This window comes from Eumetopias jubatus, unplaced genomic scaffold, assembly GCF_037043125.1.
Source record: "Eumetopias jubatus isolate StellerSeaLion01/CBP00866 unplaced genomic scaffold, mEumJub1_p1.0 scaffold_2, whole genome shotgun sequence".
Classification (NCBI taxonomy): Eukaryota; Metazoa; Chordata; class Mammalia; order Carnivora; family Otariidae; genus Eumetopias; species Eumetopias jubatus.
The window spans coordinates 27236174-27256778 of record NW_028274808.1 but is presented as its reverse complement, the minus strand read 5'-3'; the positions used below and the strand labels follow the sequence as shown (position 1 = coordinate 27256778).

Genomic DNA, 20605 nt, shown 5'->3' with positions numbered 1-20605 from the left:
GCAACCTGGGGAAAAGGGAAGGAGGCCAAGTGCATGGAGAAAGCGTCTAGCCCAGAGCACTTAACTTATGCTTAATTTATGACTCAAGAACCCAGGTGGCAATACCCGGTACACTGGAACCATCAGGTCTAGATGATTTGATTTTAGAACTGCAGGAAAGCGGGTGGAGGTGTCTAGGTTCTCTCTCCATTTGGTTTGGGAAACACACGGGCCATTTCAGGGGAGGCCCTACTGGAACTCCTCAACTTGCTAGTGCTCCTATATAGTGCATACACAAGAAACTAAATGGATTTGGGCCTAAGTTAATGCCATGCTTTTATATTCCAAAGGGTTTTTCACACTGTTATAGATGGAAGTTCCAAATGTAATCAACTTTTGCTAACTTGCCGGCACTCATGATGACCTTTGGTTTTCAAGTTCTGAAAAAATGCATTTGGCTCCTGTGAAATATCAATTAACCCATTCTCTTTAGCAGATGAATAATATATACACATTCTTTCAATAACCACTATACACTCGAATCATTACAGACAAGAAGCACTGCAAATGTCTTCCTTACACAGTACCTTTACTTGGCACCCAGAACATCAGACACGTAACACTGGCAGTTTAAATACTGAACCACAGTTCAACTTCTCAAGTGTAAGGCTGAAGTTTAAAACATCCATTAATCTAGTTAGTATGATGGAAACAACACATAACCACAGTCGGATAGCGGCTTAAATCTTTTTAATAAAAGCTATAAAGCTTTGATATCTATCCCATATCCACCCTTTTACTGAACTAAAAATCACAGCTGTGTTTACTGTTTTAAACTAGATCTAAGCGGGGAGGCGCGTAATATACACTTTCACAGCTACTGAAAACTATACAGATGCCATTCCTTCAACCCATCGTTACACACAGCAAAAAAAAGAAGGGAAGGAGGAAAAAAAGCCCTCTTAACAAGTATGAAACTCTGAAGCTCCGTGTGGAATTCTAGAGCTATTACACAAGTAGCCAAGACACAAACACCCAGCTTGGGTCACTAAAACTTCCATAGAAGCAACAACTGAGGCTAATTCTTGATTTCATGTTGAGGACCCATGCAAGATTCTGCTATAAAACTCAAACTAGTTCCCGATGCCTAGTTCTAGCGTTGGACTCAAGCCAAAAAGAAAGCTAAATGTATTATTTTAAGAGCCTGTTCCAGAATTTTTGCATGTCACCATTTTGTTTTCCTTTAGGAGATTAAATGAGGTCATGGCTTAATCAGCCTGCATTAAAACACAAATTAGTTTTCGGAACTTTTAAGTTGAAATGGCAAGTTTGCATCACGCTGTTTTTCCTTTTTTTTTTTAAACGGCATTTCTGTTACTCTTGCTTCAAAGCTGAGTAGATGCACAGCATGTCAAAGTAAACAAGTTAATGCAGTCAATTTGCTGCTCAGTTAAGGTGCAAAGGGTAAGTGTGAGATGTGTAATGGATCATCTTTTACAAGCCTCAGTGTGCACCGGGCAAATGATTAAAACACGCAAAACAAAGTAGCAATTTCCTGAAGAAACAGTATAGTATTTCTCCACCTTCCTTTACAAAAATAACTGAAAGAGCTTTGGTTTCAGTTTTTGTTCTCCTTGTCTGTTAAGAAGTTGGAAGAAATGGTTCGAAAATGTAGTGCCGGGACCTACAGAAACTAGTTGAAACACCTCACTCCAAATAAACCCCAAATCTGGAGTAAACACAAAAGTTCTTGCATATCTACTTACTAAAGAGGATTTGACTCCTAGCTTTCTAAACTGGAGAAAACAATAAAGATTATTGTGATTCCAATGAAGTACAATAATTCCGCCGAATTTGGCAATAAGGCAGCTAATGTTGCGGGGCGACTACCCGGTGGCTGGGCTGAAGTGAAGAGAAGTACTTTCTGAGCAGGCCCTGACAGCCTTTCCTGCTGTGGTCTCAGGGAACCACATGCCTCCTGCTCATCTCAGCGCTGCTCCCCCCCCCCCCCCCCATCTCAGGCCTCCCCCCTGTGTTGTGGTGTTTCATGAGCACCGGAAACATCACTCCAACCTTTCCCTGGCCGTGCTCTCCTGGGGTCTCTGGCACCGTCCTGAACGCCTCCGGGGGAGCAATGGGCCCTCAGTGGCTCGGACTTCTCTGAACTTGGGAGCTCCTCAGTCAGGTTGACCTTTGTGCCTTTCCCTGCCAAGACTGGCCAATTCATGAAAGGAAACTAAAACGTGATGTTTTTCCTTCCCGTCCCAATTTACAATGATAAGAAGTATGGATACAAAAGAAATCCAAGTGGAAAAAAAAGGGGAAACTAAGTCTTGCTCGGCCAGAAGCTTGGGTTGAATCGCTAATGATTTTAGTCTGTGTGACTTTGTGCAAAATATCCTTGAGAAGGCTCCGGCTCATTTTCAAAGTAAACAAACAAACAAATGAAAAGAAAAAAAGAAAAAAAAAGACAATGATGCAGGTTTAGAAAAAATTAAAAATGAGCCTATCATATGTGTACATTTGTTACATACACGTGCCATACAGAACAAAGCAAATGTAGTGTGTGAAGTGTGAAATTTGGGAAAGTATTGGTTGTGTTTTTTTTCTTTTTTTTTTCTTTTTTCCATTTCCAAGCCTAGATCAAAGCAATCTTGTTTTAGAAATGGACAGTTGCAACGCAAATGAGCCTGAGATATGGTAAAAGGCCGCCCCTGTAAACATTTCCTCAAAGAGAACAGTAGCAGTTGAGTATGTATCAGTTACTCATACTCTATTCATCACTATAGCAATGCTTTATAAAAGACAGACAGCATCTTTCTAGGCTGTCAGGGATTTACGGAATATTGATTTTGTTGGAAACGATCCCCTGTAATCCAGTCCCAAGTTTAAATCCGATGTGGCCTTTCCCAGTGGGCATTCACTAGGTCTTCTGCTCGGCGGCTGTGGCGCTTTGTGCCGGAGCTTCTGGCTTCATGATCTGGTATGTGATGAGATACTCTGGGTATGCCTGCAAAGGGCCGGAAGAAAAACACATCACTCCTTTGGCAGGTACAGTATTAAGTGGAAGTCTCAGAGGCTGTTGATCCTCATCAATATTCTACACACACCCAAGAGCCTGCGAAGGCCAGCCAATTAATAGGTGCCTAAACAACACACACACATACACAAGATACACCTATATCTTGCAGAGAAACATGTCTAGACCCCATAATCTAGAGAACTGTTGTAATGTTATTTCCACTCTGAGTACTCTAAAGTACTGCGTTCATCCTTCATGCACATGCCGTTAAAGGCAGGAGAAAATCTCTCTTTTCCACCTCACCTGACACAGTGCTGTCACATAGCATATATTTAATAGAAGTTTGTTAAGTGAAGAGTAATTTGGCTGAACCGATTTTAAATTAATTACTCCCAAATATAACTCGCTGAGCTAGAAGGAGGAAGGGTGAGGCTTGCTGAGTCACCCGTAACTTAGAGGGAACAGTTTGGAGATCATTTTTAAAAGGTGACTAATAAAAGGCAACTTTCACAGGTAACATAATGGTTCAGACTGAGACTCTCCACCCCATTTATTCTCTTTCTCTTTAGCTTCTTTTTCTTGCAGTATGTAAAATGAAAGGCTCCATATTTGGAGTGGAAAGAATATTTCTTAGAGGAAGTCACTACCAAGACAACTGGGTGGGGGGCAAAAAAAAAAACAACAACCCTTAAAACCATGTACACTACAGAAGAATTCTTCAACCCTAAATATAACATAATGATACAACTAGATGCAGTATTTCAGAGTGGTCTGTGGCTGGAAACTTGTATGCTTTGGTGAGGTAAGTGTTTTGGGGCCCAAAAATACTTTGCTGAATGCTGACTTACAAATTACTGGCATATAGATATGGAGTAAGATAATAAAAAGTAATGAAGGATAAAAAAACTAGACTTTAAAAAGATACATGAACATCTATCTTCACTGCAGCATTATTTACAGTAGCCAAGACTGAAGCAACCTAAGTGTCCATTGATAGAGGAATGGATAAAGAAAGTGTGATGTATATACATACACAATGGAATATTACTCAGCCATTAAAAAAAGATCTAGCCATTTGTGACAATGTGGATGGCTTTAGAGGGTATCTGCTAAGTGAAGTGAGTCAGACAGAGAAAGACAAATACCATATGATTTCACTTATATATGGAATCTACAAAATAAAATAAATACAACAAACTACTAGTAAACTGAATCCAACAATAAATTTAAAAAAGTCATTCATCACCATCAAATGGGAATTACTCCTGGGTTGCAAGGGTGGTTCAGTATTTGTAAACCAATCAACATGATACATCACATCAGTAAGAGAAAGGATAAAAACCATATGATCATTTCAATAGATGCAGAAAAATCATTTGACAAAGTACAACATCCATTCATGATAAAAACTCTCAACAAAGTAGATTTAGAGGGAATATACCTCAACACAGGTTTGGCATAGTAAGAATCTAATAGGTATAAGTTATTACTATTAACATTATTATTATGCTCCATTAAAGTAAGTCCCTCCTAAGGGGTGTCTCAGCAAGAATAAAAAGTACAAAAAGTGTAATTATACATTATAATTGTATGTTGATATAATACTTTAATATAATACCTATCATTCATATTCCAATGTTCTCAGTCAATTTAATAATGTTGTTTCTCTTCCAATACCGGATCCAGCTGGGGGGGCAGGACCTTAAGTTAGTTGTCCTGTCTCTTGGGCTTCATTTAATCTGGCAAGTTTTTAAAGCCTTTCTCTGTCTTATTATATTGACATTTCTGGAGAATCCAGTCTTCTCCCATTTTTTTTTAACAGAACAGTCCTCACTTTGTTTAGACCAAGGTTATGCATTTTTGGCTGGCGTACTGCATAGACAATGTTGTGCCCTTCTCAGAATATCATATCTGAGGCACACACTATTTCTATCTGTCCCTTATTGATGATGTTAATTTTGATCATCTGGTCAAGGCATTGCCCCTTCTTCAATGTATAATTACTGTTTTCTTCTCCTTTGTAGTTAATAAGACGACCATGCAAATATCCTTTTTTAAATCAAAATCATCTCCTAGATCTAGCATCCATTTATGATTCTTGTCACAATGGTCCCAAGATGATGATTTTCCAAATCTAGTACTCCCTCCACATCTATTCATCTGCCCTTGGCTTTCTACTATAAGCAAAAGCCTTCCTTGACCCTTCCTTGATTTCTTTATCTATTTGTTATCATTATAGAATCATGAACTCCTATTTTTTCCCAGCAGTTTAAAATTTATTACTGTATTTATTTTGGTGTTCAAACTGTTCCAGATTTGGCCAGTGGGAGCCCCTTCTTGCTGGCTCTGTGTCCTTGTGATGTGCCCCCCCCACACACTTTTTTTGAGTACTTCACTACTTTCTGGCATTGTTTGAGTACTTCATTACTTTGAGGATGTTCCAGGCTCACCTTGCTCCTATTCTGCTTCAGCCCTGGAATGAGCTGTTTCTCCAAAGAGCCTGGGTTCCTTTTGGTGGGGAATAGTATTAGAGACCAAGACCTAGGTCTAGGTGTGCTCACTGCTATTAGGGTTTCCTTGCTTTCAGGAGACAGTGCGCATATCTATGCTCATATACATACATGTGCCTACATACACGCATACACATGCCTTTATACACATGTATTTACAAGTGCACAAACAAACATACGCATATTAGCATATACACACATGTGCCTACATACACGCATACACGTCTTTATACACATGTATTTACAAGTGCACATACATACACATATTAGCACATACACACGTGCCTACATACACTCATACACATGCCTTTATACACATGTATTTACAAGTGCACAAACATACATACACATATTAGAAATGATGAGTTCCTATCAATACCTCCAATTTCAGTCCATCTCTACAGTCATTCTTACCATCCCCCCATTGCAGATTTGTATGTCCCTTCTTCCACCATGAGAATCCCAGCTCCCGAGTCAAACATCAACACATTTACTCATTTGCTCAATCCTACAATACACCTAAAGGAGTTTCATTGCTTTGCCCGGAGCACCACAATCAACACATCTACTAAATGAAGTTCAGGATTCGCGTACCTTTCCTACGGCTACTCCATACCTTACCTGGCCCAGGACTGATGGCATATAAAATATTGTTTTCATACGTTACTTGTACTTAATTAACTCCTGCTTTCTCCTTTTTCCACGCCCCCCCCCCCCCCCAATTCTCCATCAGAGTAGTTAAGGTAGCCATTTGAAATTCAATTAAGTTCAGACAAACTGAGCTTTGTTTTAGATAAATCGATAGGCATTTAGCAATACTGTGAGAGTTAAGGGCTGGGTTGAAAAAGGATAGAAAGTCTTCCTGCTTGTTGACAATTTTACTTTGGAGCCTCAAGCAGTGGGCAGAAATTTAATATACCTACAGCTTTACAACTCAGAAAGCTACTGTTCTGTGTTTAGTGCCATGATCAGAAATAGAGATTCAACTCATGTGACCAGCCTGTGGCGAGTACATCCATAAAGAAAATTCCTTAATCGGAAGCTACCCTTTGCTCTCTGCACTGACGTGTTTAGTAGCCCGGTTATGCTGATTTCATGCGTATCATACCTGCTCGCCTCTGTAGATGACATATTCAGCATATGCCAGCCCATTCACACTTGGTCTCCCAATCACTGAGTGATGTCCTGGAGGGGCATGAGCCATTTTCATGGTGCTGAACTGCAGAAAGGATTTTCCAAGGGTCACTCTACAGAAAAGCATTTGCCTAAAGAAAAAAGAAAAGCAATGCTTTGAAGGAAGTATTAAATCTTAGAGTGATAGAACTGTTAGGTTTCTTGATTTTCTAAAAAATATTTAATACAAGCAAGCTAATTTAAAATGTCACTTTCGAATTTGAGTAGGGATGGGATGGGATGGGCTTTGATATCCTGATTTACCATAAACAGCAGGCTCAATAGTTAGATTACAGTAGTTTTGGTGTGATTACAGAATCCACGACAGAAAATACCTGGCAAGTTCTGACTAGTGGGAGAAGAGAAATCCTAGCAAAAAACTGAGTTATGAGGATGAACGGGGAGAGACGGAAGCAAATACACAGATGGCAGTGGCATCTGAAATCAAGATGGGGTTTACTCATTACTAAGAAGTAAAAACCAGGGCACGATAAATAATAATAAAAGTGGATCATATACACAAATGCTTAGCTTAAATGTATGGCTGGAAATCATCTTACCTGGGTGAAACACCAACTGGGGAAGATGTTAACTGTTACAGAGGACAAGAGACACTGATCGGGAAGAAAGTGTATTATATAAACTAGGGGTTGAGAAACGATGGCCTATGGGTGAACCCTAGTCTGCCACCTGGTTTTGTAAATAAAATTTTATTGGAATGCAGCCACACATTCGTTGTGTCTTCTGTGGCTGCTTTTGCACTACAAGGGCCAAGGTCAGTCACTGTGACAGGGTGGCCTGAAAAGCCTAAAATATTTCTTATGTGGCCCTTTAAAATCAAAGTTTGTAAACCTTTAATATAAACAACAAACATTTTAACTATTCAGTGAGATTGATCATACTGTTAAATGTGTAAAAGAGTTATTATTCAAATAGTTTGTTTTTAGTAAGAGAGAATGATCTTTGCATTATAACTAATCAGAGATACTATGAGTCAAAATTGTGCCAGACCCTGTATAACTGGGTCCTGCCTGGGCCGGCTTTTTTAGCATGATCTTACTGATGACTCTGTGGAGTGCTGGCTTGGTATCAGCTGAATTCTCCTGTAGGTCCCAGAGGAAAAGATTTTTTTGTTTTTGTTTTAAGAGAGAGCGAGAGAGTGCACGCACATGTAAGCAGGGGGGTGGAGGAGGGGGAGCAGAGAGGATCTTCAGCAGGCTCCATGCTCAGCGAGGAGCCCAACATGGGGCTTGATCTCATGACCCTGAGATCATGATCTGAATGGAAATTAAGAGTCGGATGCTTAACCAACTGAGCCAGCCAGGCACCCCAATTGATCTACATTAGAGGGAGGTGTCTGAGCCCCATCTCCATATGATGGCAGCCCTATGGTGTCACTGCACCCTGCTCGCTCAGCTGGGCCTACTGCCATCACTACTCCCAGTCCGTATGTCACACAGAGCTTAACCTGACAGGCCCTTGCCTCCTGCCTTCTGCTTCCTGCCCCCGAGCTCCCCAGTTGCTGCGGGGGCGGGAGAAGATGCAGGACCGGCCCATGAGGCTGCAGGCAGCGGACCGGCAGGTGGAGAGTACTGGCTTCTGCTTGCTCACTGGCTAGCCTTGTGCATTGTGCTGCCTTCTGCAGATGCAGCAGCCCCAAACGGGGGGGGGGGGGGGGGGGGGGATACCAATGCCCTGTGGGGCAAACTGTGACCAGTGCCAGACAGGAGCCGCAGGTAAATTCAGCTCTGGTCTCCCACAAGGTACTACTCTGAGAGTTGGCAATTCACACAGCCTCTCTGAAGATGTCTCACGGACTGAGCAACCGACTGCACTTGTTACGAACAGGCCAACTCACTGAGGCACCTCACTGTCTTTGCTCGCCTCCTTCTCCACCTCACTTCCTTTTGTGCCCTCATTCCTGCTTCCCTGGTACTACACTTGCCAAGAAAGCGCTAGCACATAAGCTTTTGCTTCAGGCTCTGTTTCCTAGGAAATCCTGGCTAAGACATAAACTTATGTGTTTAATTGTAGTGGGCAACTGTTAATCTTCATCTAGGTTCACTTTTATTGCTTATTTAGGATAGGTCTGCAACAAAAGAGTTTTTGCATGTTACATATCCATGGGAACTTTTGTGTGTTATTAACCACAGCGGCCTTACTAGAAAGAAGGTTCCTTCTGGACATACCGCATCCATCCTAGAACTGCTGATGGTTGTAAGATTTTCATAAAGTAACGGGAACGGGAAGTTTTAAGGTCAACAACCGTAACGAATTTCGAGGCTATCTGGGTCTTTTTGGGGTTTCCCCTGAATTACAAGATCTCTAAGTAACCTGACTTTCCCTCTGGTTAATTTAAAGAAAAATACAATCAACTGCAATCTTTGTAATGTACAATTCTTTTGTATTTTTTCCAATGGCACAGAAGAGAATGGTATTTTTTTCACTGAATTTGGAGAGCATACTGTTATTCTCTTGAATTTGAGTTTTAAAATTCTATTTAAAAAGCTAACATTCATTTGCTTATTACTATTAAATCAAAAGTTAATATTCTGAAATTGGACTTCTCAAGGCCAATTATATATCCTGCCTTAAAGCACTGCTAGCAACATCAGAAACAAAGATTCAACTTGTGTACAGAAGTTGTGTGTCTTAGTTCAAACGTGTCTAAAGCTAGAGGTTCTTCAACAGAAATAATTCTCAACCTCTTCTTTTTCTGAATTTGAAGCAAGGCAAGGGAAGCCCCGGGAGAAAGTCAAGACGGAGGGAGTTTCATCGTAACCTATGACTGGCTCACATGTATCCGGTTCTTACCGGCCCTGCTATTAGCTCTGCTGTCATTTCTCCTATTAGGGTAGAGGCTGATCAGCTATTCCTATCCAACCCCAAACCTGTGTGATTCACTATGAGTAACACCGAGGATAAGCTATGACTTCTGCAGAGCCCGAGGAACTAACCGGCCTCATGACCCGAGGACAGCAATCACAAAGGCAAGATGCTCACCTGTGACATATGTAGCATGACCGGTCTTTGTGTGTGGGGCAGCCTGTGCCTCCTCCAATCCCATAAACATATTGGTTGCTTTTGGAGGAGTTTTCAGCAAAATAAATCCCAGCACCAAACATTCCTCCTATGTATGCATGTCGCTCATCAAACCCTTTATGAATAATGGCATTAATGAAAGGAGAACCTAAAAAGAGAAACACAGATCAGTTTTTGAATACTTCTCTAGAACCTCAATTAGCTGCAAACTATTCGCACTTGGCAGGTTAATATTAAGTTATTAATAATGTATAAATGAAGTTATAAGACCATACATAAATTATTTCTCGTACTGGAATCTTAGCAGCAACCCAGTGTTTGCCAAGCAAGGATGTAATATGGATTTTGCAGATGGCATGAGATTTTAGATAGCTAAGTACAGGGGCGCCTGGATGGCTCAGATGGTTAAGCATCTGACTCTTGATTTCAGCTGAGGTCATGATCTCAGGGTTGTGAGACTGAGCCCCACGTCAGGCTACATGCTGGGCATGGAGCCTGCTTAAGATTCTTTCTCTCCCTCTGCCCCTCCACCCTACCCCTTGCTCTCTAAAAAAAAAGATAGCAAAGTCCCTGTGGCTTTAAAATACAGGTTTTTGCACCCAATCTTACTTTACACAAAAACAGATAATCTGATAAAATGAAACAATTATGCTGTATTACAATTAAACTGTAATAAAAATATTTCACTATCTAGATGGCTCAACTTGCAATACAAGTTCTGAAACCATTCCAGATAAGTTATTCTCATTCTGCACAGCCTGGAAAGCCTGTGCTAACATGCAATGCATTAGCAAACTGTACCAACACATAATTAAAAAAAAAAAAATCAAACAACCCATTTTTAGCCCAACACTAATATAGTCAACAACAGAGGCTTTCCACTTTATTGGAATTTTCAAAAACCTGAGAGATAGTGAGGCCATGCTGCTCACCGTGAAATAACATGCGCTCGTTGTGATGGTTGTGGTTCTCCTCAGACACTTCCTTCTGTCTGTGACAGAACCGTTCCCTCAACTTCTTGTTGACAACTTTTTGAATCTTTAAGGATGAGGGAGAAAGAAGCAAATTAGTGAAATGAATGTTAATTGGCATTTTATAATTTAAAATGAAAAGTATGTTTTCTTTGAGAAAGGTTCAATTCTTGGGTTTTGCTTTGTTTGCTTACAACATTATTTAAAAATGATAAAGCTGCCAGGCAGTGTAAGTAAGTTAACATTCTGGCTTTTAGTGACAAAATTTTCACTTATGGTTTTTGTTATTCTGCACTAGACCTGGTTGTACCTCAAAATCACCTGAAGAATTAAAGAAAAAAACTATTCCTAGACTCCTCCCAGACTTGCTGAATGTTTGGACATAGGGGCTTGTAAATCTGCATTTTTCTAGAGGCTCTCTAAAAGCTCTCCACGGAAGACTGATGGCACTGGTGTAACTTCCAAGGGTTACACCAGTTCTCAACAGATTTTATTCATCTTTAGGATACTCCTTTGAAAAAAGCACGTCTATCCCCTATTATAAATTAAGATACTGAGATTAAGAGATACATGCATTCTGATATAACCACTGATTCAGTCAGATTCAAAATCCAGGCCCTCAATGCTACTCAGAAGTGGTGATAAAAACTACTGTCACTTCTGGTCTACATCCGTGGGTGAGCTGGGTCTCATGACCGTACCTGTACCACCAATCCCAGCAGGTCTAGCCGTCTGTCTGTAGCTTTCCTGTTTGCACCCAGGCTCTGTTTCTGAGGAAGTATGCTCTTGAGGGGTTAGAGGAAGGTGACACCTGACTGCCAGGCAACAGATGGCTAATTATCTCAGTTTAAAAATATGACATTTAGAAAAAATTTTTCATTGTCTATCTTTGATTTTCAGATATGCCTTGCAGTCCAATTTTCACCCTGAACTTTTAAAGACTTACTCGAATGACATTGTATCTGTTGAAGATGCCACCAGCATTACCTCCATCTCTGTGTTCTCGAATCGTACTTTGCATCTACAGAACAAAATAACTTTCTGAAAATACGCCAGTATATAATTCTAAAGACATCCCTCTGTTTTCAACACTCATTTGTTACACTGTTTTACTGATGAGTCTCAGATTCAGCGCTAATAAATAAATAGGAGTTGACCAAAAATGGTTCAACAAAGTTTAGTGGGTACTTCTGGTGAGTAAATAGTCATGACATAAACATTAAGCTTCTTCATTTTCTCTTTATTTTCTAGTAAAAGCTTTGAGAGAGTTTCCTGTAAGGCACAATGGGGAAACACAGAAATAAAACATCACATTAAGTTATCCACATTACTATTTTATGTTACTGAGAATGAGAAGCGACACTGGGATTAAGTCAAACTTAAACTCCTGCCATTTGATGAATACTCATTAAACAAATGCTCAAAGAAACACAAAGAATTTTTAAAAATCAATAAACTACTATTCCCTAGGTGAAACAGTCTGTATTATCTCTGCAGTTTGGGATCTCAAAGAACATCTCCACAGACCAGGAGAAGCTGGGTATGCCGTGTAACTGAGCGGAGTAACTTTCCTCTGAGCGGTGCTCGTTCTTCCTCTGCTCTCCAAATTCAAAAGAATTATGGAAAAGTAAAATGTTTTAAAGACCCAAGTTTCTCATAGAATTGACTCAAAAGAGTTAATTCCCTATCTTACTGCTCTATTTGCAGTTATTCATCACATTTTGGACATTATTCTCCAAATTTGCTAACCATTAAGAGAATGAAGATGTGAGGTTTCCCTGACAGACTGGCCAGGCAGGAGCTGAAAACCCACCCTGAGGTACCCTTCCTGACTTCCAAGCAAGAGAATAATGTGAGCTCTAGTTAAAAGGCAGAAAATAAACAAAAAGACACAGGCATGCCTTTCTCTGCAAAATAATGGAATTAGTTAGGAGGCTTGTTTATTGTGATAATGCTATTAGGTACTTTGTTTATTATGCATAAGAAATGAGGCAGAAGCCAGCAGTAGGGAGGGAATTTCTACCGCGGCTGTCTGGCAGGAGGGTCATCCGTCAGCCTTACTATGGTGCTTTAACACAGTGACAGAAGACAGGAAAGGTGGCTCGAGTCTTGAGGTAGATTTCATAAGCAAACATGAAAATTAGGCATATTATTTTATAGTCACATTTTATAACTTTGCATGAAAATAAAAACAAGAAGGTATTTGCTACTGTGAGGCAAGATTCTCACTTCCTATCATTCTTCGAGTAGCATTTTAACAACACAAGAAAATATTTCTAATAGGGTTCCTACTTGCCTAGTTTCAAGAAAGTCTCCAGGCTGAAAAGACACCTGTTGGCCACCCACTGAAACCCTAGGCTTCTGACGTGAAAACACTGTGGCAGAGTCCTAATCCACAGTCCTATCTGAATTTGGGCAATATGCCACCACAATGGCTAAGGCAGTTAGAATGGACGCATAGGCGAGTGATCCTAAGTCACTGTAAGACAAGCTTACCTCTACTGAAAAAATAGGCTTAGCCACAGATTTCAGGAAAAGAGATTTAAAAATTTTGATGTACATTACCTCTTCTTCTACTGACTGATATTCCTTATCTTCTGGAGCAAGATCCAGCAAAATAGTTCCCTGATTAACACAGTGAAAAGTCAAATAAGGATTGGTGCCTGTAGGAAAGAAAAATTAATGTATTAAAGTCCAAACTATACAGGCTCAATTTTAGGAAAAACTTTGTTATAAATAATTGATATTTTGGAACAAGTCTAAATTATTTGCCATGGGACCCTAATATATAAGGTTAAGTTGAACAAGCACATCCAAAGACAAGAGAAGTAATAGAGAGGAGCTTGGGGATCAATTTTATCTGTTCTTACAGAGTTACCCAGCAGGGCTCAACAATTTTTTGAACTGAATTCAATTATAAACATACAGGAAGCTACGTCTGATACAAAAGAGAAACACACTGTAATCACAATGCAGTCAGGTCTAACATCTAAGAACTATCCTATAAAAACTCTGTGAGATGGCTTGAAATGGTGCCTCATAATAAGTTTAAAATAGATTATTCTTGTTACTTTCACTGCCTTTGTTAATTTAATGCAGATAAATAAGCACGACTTAAGCTCAAAACTGCTAACATTTAGTTTCATGCTACTCTTGTGATTTTATTGGCTCTGAAGTGACTAATTCAAGTTTTTCCCCTTCTCTCCCTTTGCTTTCCTATTGTGAAAGCACTTGTGGAAACACAGACATGATAAATGTGGAGGCCGACAAGGGGGAAAGAAAGATAGGAGGCTTGTAACAGCAAAGTACAGTGGAAAAAGGCTGAGCTACCAGTTGTGGCGGGGGAGAAAGGTTCAGGATGAGGTCAGAGAAAGAGGTCAGATTATAAAAAGCCATGTTACCAATGTCTGATTTTATCCTAAAAGCAACAGGATTCTATTGAAAGGTTTTAAGCAACAGAGTGATATGATCATAGAGTCATTTCAAAAAGAGTCTTTTGTGAGCAGCGCAGGGCAAGCATGGGGGGTGGGGGGGGGAGCAAAAGGGAGGCTCGGAGATAAGCTGGAAGGTGGTTGTGACAGTCCAGGGGAGAGAGGACAGTGGCCTGGATTAGGTGACCTGTACTGGATTCGACAGCAGTGGTAAAGGACAGAAGTGTAGATTCCAGAGAGATTCAGGGTATAAAGTGTGTGGGTGGGGAGAGGAGGCAGGCAGGAGGTGCTGCATCAGCCCTGACAACTTACTTGTCCCACTTAATTTCTGAGATTTATTTTTTCCACCAAAAGCTTACCTTGTTGTCCACCTAATAGTCTTTCTACTCCTTTGATTAATTTATGGCGATGTCCGTATGCATTGATGCCTATTTCTTTCAACTCCTCATGGCCCATATCAGCCAGTACATCTAGTGTAATCTGAAAAAATGAAACAAAATTAATTGCTAAATCTTTAACAGTTCTTCAGTTCTTCCATTTGTCTTCAATGCTATAATATCCACCTACACAGACAAATTCTTTTATCTCCTTTTAACTATGAACTTACAATCTTAAAGTTGTCTTGATAATTTATCAGCTTTTTACTCACTTGCAATATTTCTTTGCTTCTAGTCAATGGTGAATTAAAATGGAAGAAATGATGCTATAGAAATATGAAATGAACACTGCTATATTTCCTTTTGATTATTCAATTCTACCACCTTTTGCTTGCCTCAAGATATGAGAGAAAAACCAGAAGTTTGAAATCATGGGGAAATACCAGATCCCAGTATCCAGCAGGTAGCAGAGAAGAATGGTAAGGGAAAGAGAGAGGGGCTTAGCACAGTGAAAGAGAATGTGACAAAAGGAGTAAGCAGTTTTAGGTAAGTAGGATTTATATCAAGATAAAGAACTCCCCAGTGCTAAGAAATAGTCAAGCATGGAAAAGGCTGCTTTTGAAAGTGGTTGAGATTTATAGTTATATAGAAGTTGTATATATAAGTTGTATAATATATGTATATATATATTATATAGAAGTTGTATAAAAAATTCCAATTCAGAAGAGAGAATAGATGGTTTTTAAGTTCTCTTATAAATTCCCAGATTTAACAGTCCCTGAAGCCTCACATACATTCTATTGTTGTAAAAGCAGTGGTTTATAATTTCTGCTTATTCATTCCCACGAATGGAGGTGGTTAGTTGGCTACCACCAGGACTCAAAAATCGCCAAGCTCCTTTGTTGACTAGAAGTGACAGTGATTCTACCACCCCCCAGTGGCAGAGTTCCGGATGCACAGGATGAAATCTGGGGCCTCCACATTTCTAGAGGGCTGAACATGAAATTTTCTAGCTCTGAAGAAGCTGGCCCAATGACAATGCAAATACTACTTTACAAGATGAGCCTTTAGTTTTCTCTTTCCTTGGAAAACTGAGAAATCCTTTTATAGTCACCCTTTTTCCAACTCAAATGAGGTATGTTTTATCTACCTATAGTGTTCTCTACCTTTTAATTGCACATAATATTAAAAAAAAAAAACAAAAACCTGAAAAATTAGGCCTGGAGTTCTGCTGATTTTTATTGCCAGAATGAAATAGTATGTGATGAGTCTGATCTTCTCGGTGCAGCAAGCATACATCACTCACTCTTTGGAAATAATTTACTGTATTGCTCCTAAGTGGCCATTTAAGAAATAATTGCTCCATTGTACAAAATGGGCAATTCACTTCCAATCACCAAAACGAAATTTTGAGCAGAGCTTTTAAAAAGCAACAGTTCTGAGATATACATCTTTGAGACAGAATAATTCACAACATAATAGGAGCCTGTATATTTTTAGCTAGATGTAATTTAATATACTTTGGAAGCCGTGCACGGGGTTTCCTACATTACTGATGTCCCCATTTTGTCCTTCTAAACTTTGGTTCAAATAAGGTTGACGTAAAAACAGGATCTCGTATCAATGTGGTAGCTTCAATCCAAAGAAAACTTAAGCTTTTCTGAATCTGTACATATAACATGTATCTGGAAGAAGCAGAAATCAGGCCAGCAAAGGATAGCGTACTCTCTATAAAGTTCTAGAAAAGAAATGCAGAGTGTTTAATGTATCTGTTGATAATATAGCTCCACTCATAAAATGACTACCTCGCTGACTCCTCACGACCATCCATGAAGTACTACTGATGTCCTCATGGGGAACTGAGGCTCAAAGAAATCATAGAAATAGTACACAGAAGAGCTGAGCTGGATCGCTGTATCTGTCTTTCCCTTGCTTATTATATTTCTTAAAAGGGCTGACTAGAAAGCTAAAATAACTAAACATTACATTTAGTTGCTCTGAGTCCATGGTACCCAATTTGTCCCCATATTTAACTGGCAGTGGCCACTGGAAAACCTTAAATGGTAAGCTAAGGAATTCAGATTACTGCTCATTTGTTCATTCGTTCATACACAGTATATTTAATGAATACTTCTATATGCTAGATATTTCCGACAAAAGTAACTTGTTAAACATTTCATTTAATTCTAAAACTATCCATTATAGCTCAGAAAGGTAAACAACTAGTCCAAATTGGTAGTAAAAGAGTGTGGCCAGGAATCAAACAAGGTACTACCACAGAAGTTCATGCTATTTCTTCTACCAAGGAGATAAAAAGGAAACATAAAAACATGGTAAACGTTGGTAAATGTTTTGGAGGAATCCCTATGGAAACTCTTAGGAAGGTTCCTACTTGGTCAAGGCTGTAGGTGTTGGGAAAGACAGAAGGAATAGGAGGGGGGTCAGGAAAGGTTCTTAGAAGGTAATAACTTGGCTAAGAAGCAGAAGCTAATCGAGCAGAAGAAGGAGGAAAGGGTGTTTAAGACAAAGGGAACAGCTTGTGCAAAAGGAAAACCAAGTAAGAGAATACAGAACATTGGGAGACTCTCAGCAAGTCCAAAAGGGTGAGAGTATAATATATAGAAAGGAAAGAAGAAGGGATGAACAGAGCAGCAGGCTAGGAGCAGATCTTAATGGGCTTTATTTATCAAGTTAAGACAGTATCCAAAAGCTCCTAGGGAGCCTTTTCAGCAGAGTAACACAATCAAAGTTGTATCTGAGGAGGAGAATGGTAGCACTTGGAAGGGCAGGTGTGGAAGGGAAAGGACTGTGTGAACAAGGTAAAGATGGAGAGAGGTAGAAGGGAGGAATCAGAGAGCGATTTCAAAATGAGAGAAGAACACAGGGCCTGGTAAATAGAAATGGTTCAGAAAAAAAAAAAAAAAAGGAACGGGCGTAGAAATTATTCCAAAAGTCTGAAAACTGGTGAATATGAGAAATGGAAATACCTGGAAGCAGGTTTTAGATATGTCGCTCCACAATTCTGGCATTTTATACTATTAGAAATAGTTTTTTGGAAAATTATCTTTAATTCGCTTAAAAAATAACTTAGTTATCTCCAGGAAATTACAAGTTTCTTGAGCTAGTTATTTATATCTAGCATACACTAAAGTCAAATTGATCAAACCTATCAGACTGGCTAGAATCAAAAAGAAAAAAATAACAAGTGTTGGGGAGGATACAGAGAAAGGGGAACGCTCATACACTGTCGGTGGGAATGTCAACTGGCATGGCCATGGTGGAAAACAGTACGGAGGGGCCTCCAAAAATTAAAAACAGAACTGCCATAGGATCCGGCAATTCCACTTCTGGGTATTTAGTTGAGGAAAACAAAAATACCAATTCAAAGAGATGTATGTGCCCCTGTGTTCACTGCAGCATTATTCACAATAGCTAAGATAAGGAAGTACCCCAGATGTGCTATACTGTGTACACACACATGTGCATCCATTCATCTACCTGGGTTACTTCTTTATGTGTGTGTGTGCTTGCATGTGTGTGCACGTGCATGTGTGTGTGCATGTGTGTGCGTGTGTATGCGTGCGTGCGTATGCTTGTGTGTGCGTGCGTGCGTGTGCATGCTTGTGTGTGCGGGCGTGTGCGTGCATGTGTGTGCATATATATATATATATATATATATATATATATATATATATATAAGTAAAATATTACTCAGCCATAAAAAAAAGAATGAAATTTTGCCATTCACGACCACATGGATGGACCTAGAGGGTATATGCAAAGTAAGTCAGACAGAGAAAAACAAGTATGATTTCACTTCTAAGTTGAATCTAAAACAGAAAAGAGAAACAGATTCATAGATAAAGGAAACAAACTTGGTTACCAGAAGAGGTAGGAGTTGAGGGGTTTCGCAAATAGGTGAAGAGGGTTAAGAGGTACAAACTTCCACTTATAAAATAAGTAAGTTATGGGAATGGAAATGTGCAGCGTAGGGAATATAGTCAATAATATTGCAATGACTTCATATGGTAACAGATGTAACTAGACTTACTGCAGGGATAATTTTGTAATGTATAAAAATATCAAATCACTATGATGTACTCCTGAAACTAATAAATAGTGTAGGTCATTTATACTTCAATTAAAAAAATCAAATTATAATCTTTAAAATGAGGATTATTCATGTATCAGCTAAATCATCTTACATAAAAAGCAAATGTCACTTGACAAAGGGTTGCCTGTTGTTTCTAAGATTTGTTCATTTTCTTTGGGGTAGAGAGAGAAAAAGTAGAATTTTAATGGGGAGAGAAAAATTAAGAGTTTGAATGAAAAAGCTCCTACTTTCACTTGGGCTTCAAAGGATGCAAGCTAGAGTAACAGTTGTTAGAACTAACTTTATAATCACATTCATAGTTAATGTACCTGAGACCGTTCCTTGGTCTTTCGATTTTGAAATAAAAATTTATAAGATCACTTTTCATGATAATATATAGGTTGCCCATAAATATGTCCAAATAAGTCTTCTAAGTCATAGCATTTATGTTTAGGAATTTCAGTGAAAATCAAATCGGCCTTTCCCAGAGAAAAAGTGTTCTAATCAGGAAGCTATATACAGGAAGGGCCAAAGTGACACTGGTACTGTATTTATAACTATAAAGGACACAGGTATGTATTACTTGGCAAAGTATATATGTTCAAACAAGTCAAGTTAGTTAAGAGACTTCTGAGAGAATAATTGTGAAGGGATGAGGCTGTGATGCCCTGAAGGATGTTTTCCTGAGACCGGAAGTAAAATAACTATATTCCCACTCCACTGCAAGAGGAGTAACCTTGAGTAGGAACAGAAGCACTAAGATCTTATGTGTCAAAAAGACTCAGGACACAGAAGCACTCCCTGGCTTAAGAGAAACAGACAAGAATTAAATGAGTACAGTGTATATATGCCCACTCCTTCCCTCACTACACAAATATCTTGACCATCATCAATCACACACTTACCGTATGATATAGAATGTTAACGGGAGAAAATTCTATGGGTAAATTATAGAAAGGGTTACAGAATTTATCACTCTGTAACGAAAGGCTACTCAAGCAACACTTGCAGTGAAAGCAAAAATTAATTTGATTGCTTGAAGACTGGGCCAGAAGACAGTCAAACACAGTTCAATAGAAAGAAAGGTAGAATCATTTGTCTGGAGGAAAGGAGCTGTGCTGGGCAATATACATTAAATGGAACAGTCAACATATTAATAAAAAAAGGATACAGAAATTATTCTTGCAAAAAGAAAATCGATGGAGCCATTTACTCAGAACAAAAGTACAGTGAAGAAAGAGAATAATAAAACTGATGAAACAGAAGCTGTCAAAAGCACCAACTGTGAAACTAAACGATTAAACTATTACAATCAATAGAATGAGAGATATCCATGTCACAGGAAATCAGTTACTGAGAGAACAAAGTAAAAGAGAAAAAATAAAACACAAAATTATGCAGCAAATAAACTGAAAGAGTAGAAACGGAAATCCTTTGAAAATTTTTCAACAGTCGATTGGAGTTATTTGTGTGAATTAGGGTCTTTGGTTTATTAAGCAAAGATGTGTGAAATTTCATAGTTACTGTGGATCTGATTTGGGAAGAAGGGATATATTAAGGGATATCCTTTGGCTTTAGCAGAAGATAATGTTTTTACAATAGCTTTCATACCTTCAGGGAGGGAACAAGGGAAAAACATTCTTATTGTTTAGGATATTCTCATAAGAAATCTCCAGGGCGCCTGGGTGGCTCAGTTGGTTAAGAGTCTGCCTTCGGCTCAGGTCATGATCCCGGGGTCCCCTGCTCAGTGGGGAGTCTGCTTCTATCTCTGTCCCTCCCCTGTGCTCATGATCTCTCTCTCTCAAATAAATAAATAAAAAATCTTAAAAAAAAAAAAATCTCCAAACCAGAGGGTAAATCAGCGGTAGGTGAAGCTAAAGGAAAAGTGAATTATTAGAGAACTCTATAAAGTCCTCACCACCAAAGACACATCTGATGCTTCATTAAAGCATATTTTATTTTATTTTTTTTAAAGATTGTATTTATTTATTTGATAAAGAGAGACAA

General features: G+C 39.1%; 1 protein-coding gene across 1 annotated transcript in view; it reads right to left on the bottom strand.

The window, feature by feature from the left end:
• Positions 1-1996: 1996 nt before the first annotated feature.
• Positions 1997-20605, bottom strand: part of TNKS (tankyrase) — a 202611-nt gene continuing 184002 nt past the window's right edge. The window contains exons 21-27 of the mRNA XM_028087573.2: positions 14488-14608; positions 13263-13360; positions 11644-11718; positions 10659-10764; positions 9688-9874; positions 6620-6776; positions 1997-2989 (exon numbers count right to left, since the gene is read on the bottom strand). Coding sequence (XP_027943374.1) covers positions 2903-2989; positions 6620-6776; positions 9688-9874; positions 10659-10764; positions 11644-11718; positions 13263-13360; positions 14488-14608 — 831 coding nt within the window. The 3' untranslated portion in view covers positions 1997-2902. The remainder of the gene's footprint in view (positions 2990-6619; positions 6777-9687; positions 9875-10658; positions 10765-11643; positions 11719-13262; positions 13361-14487; positions 14609-20605) is intronic.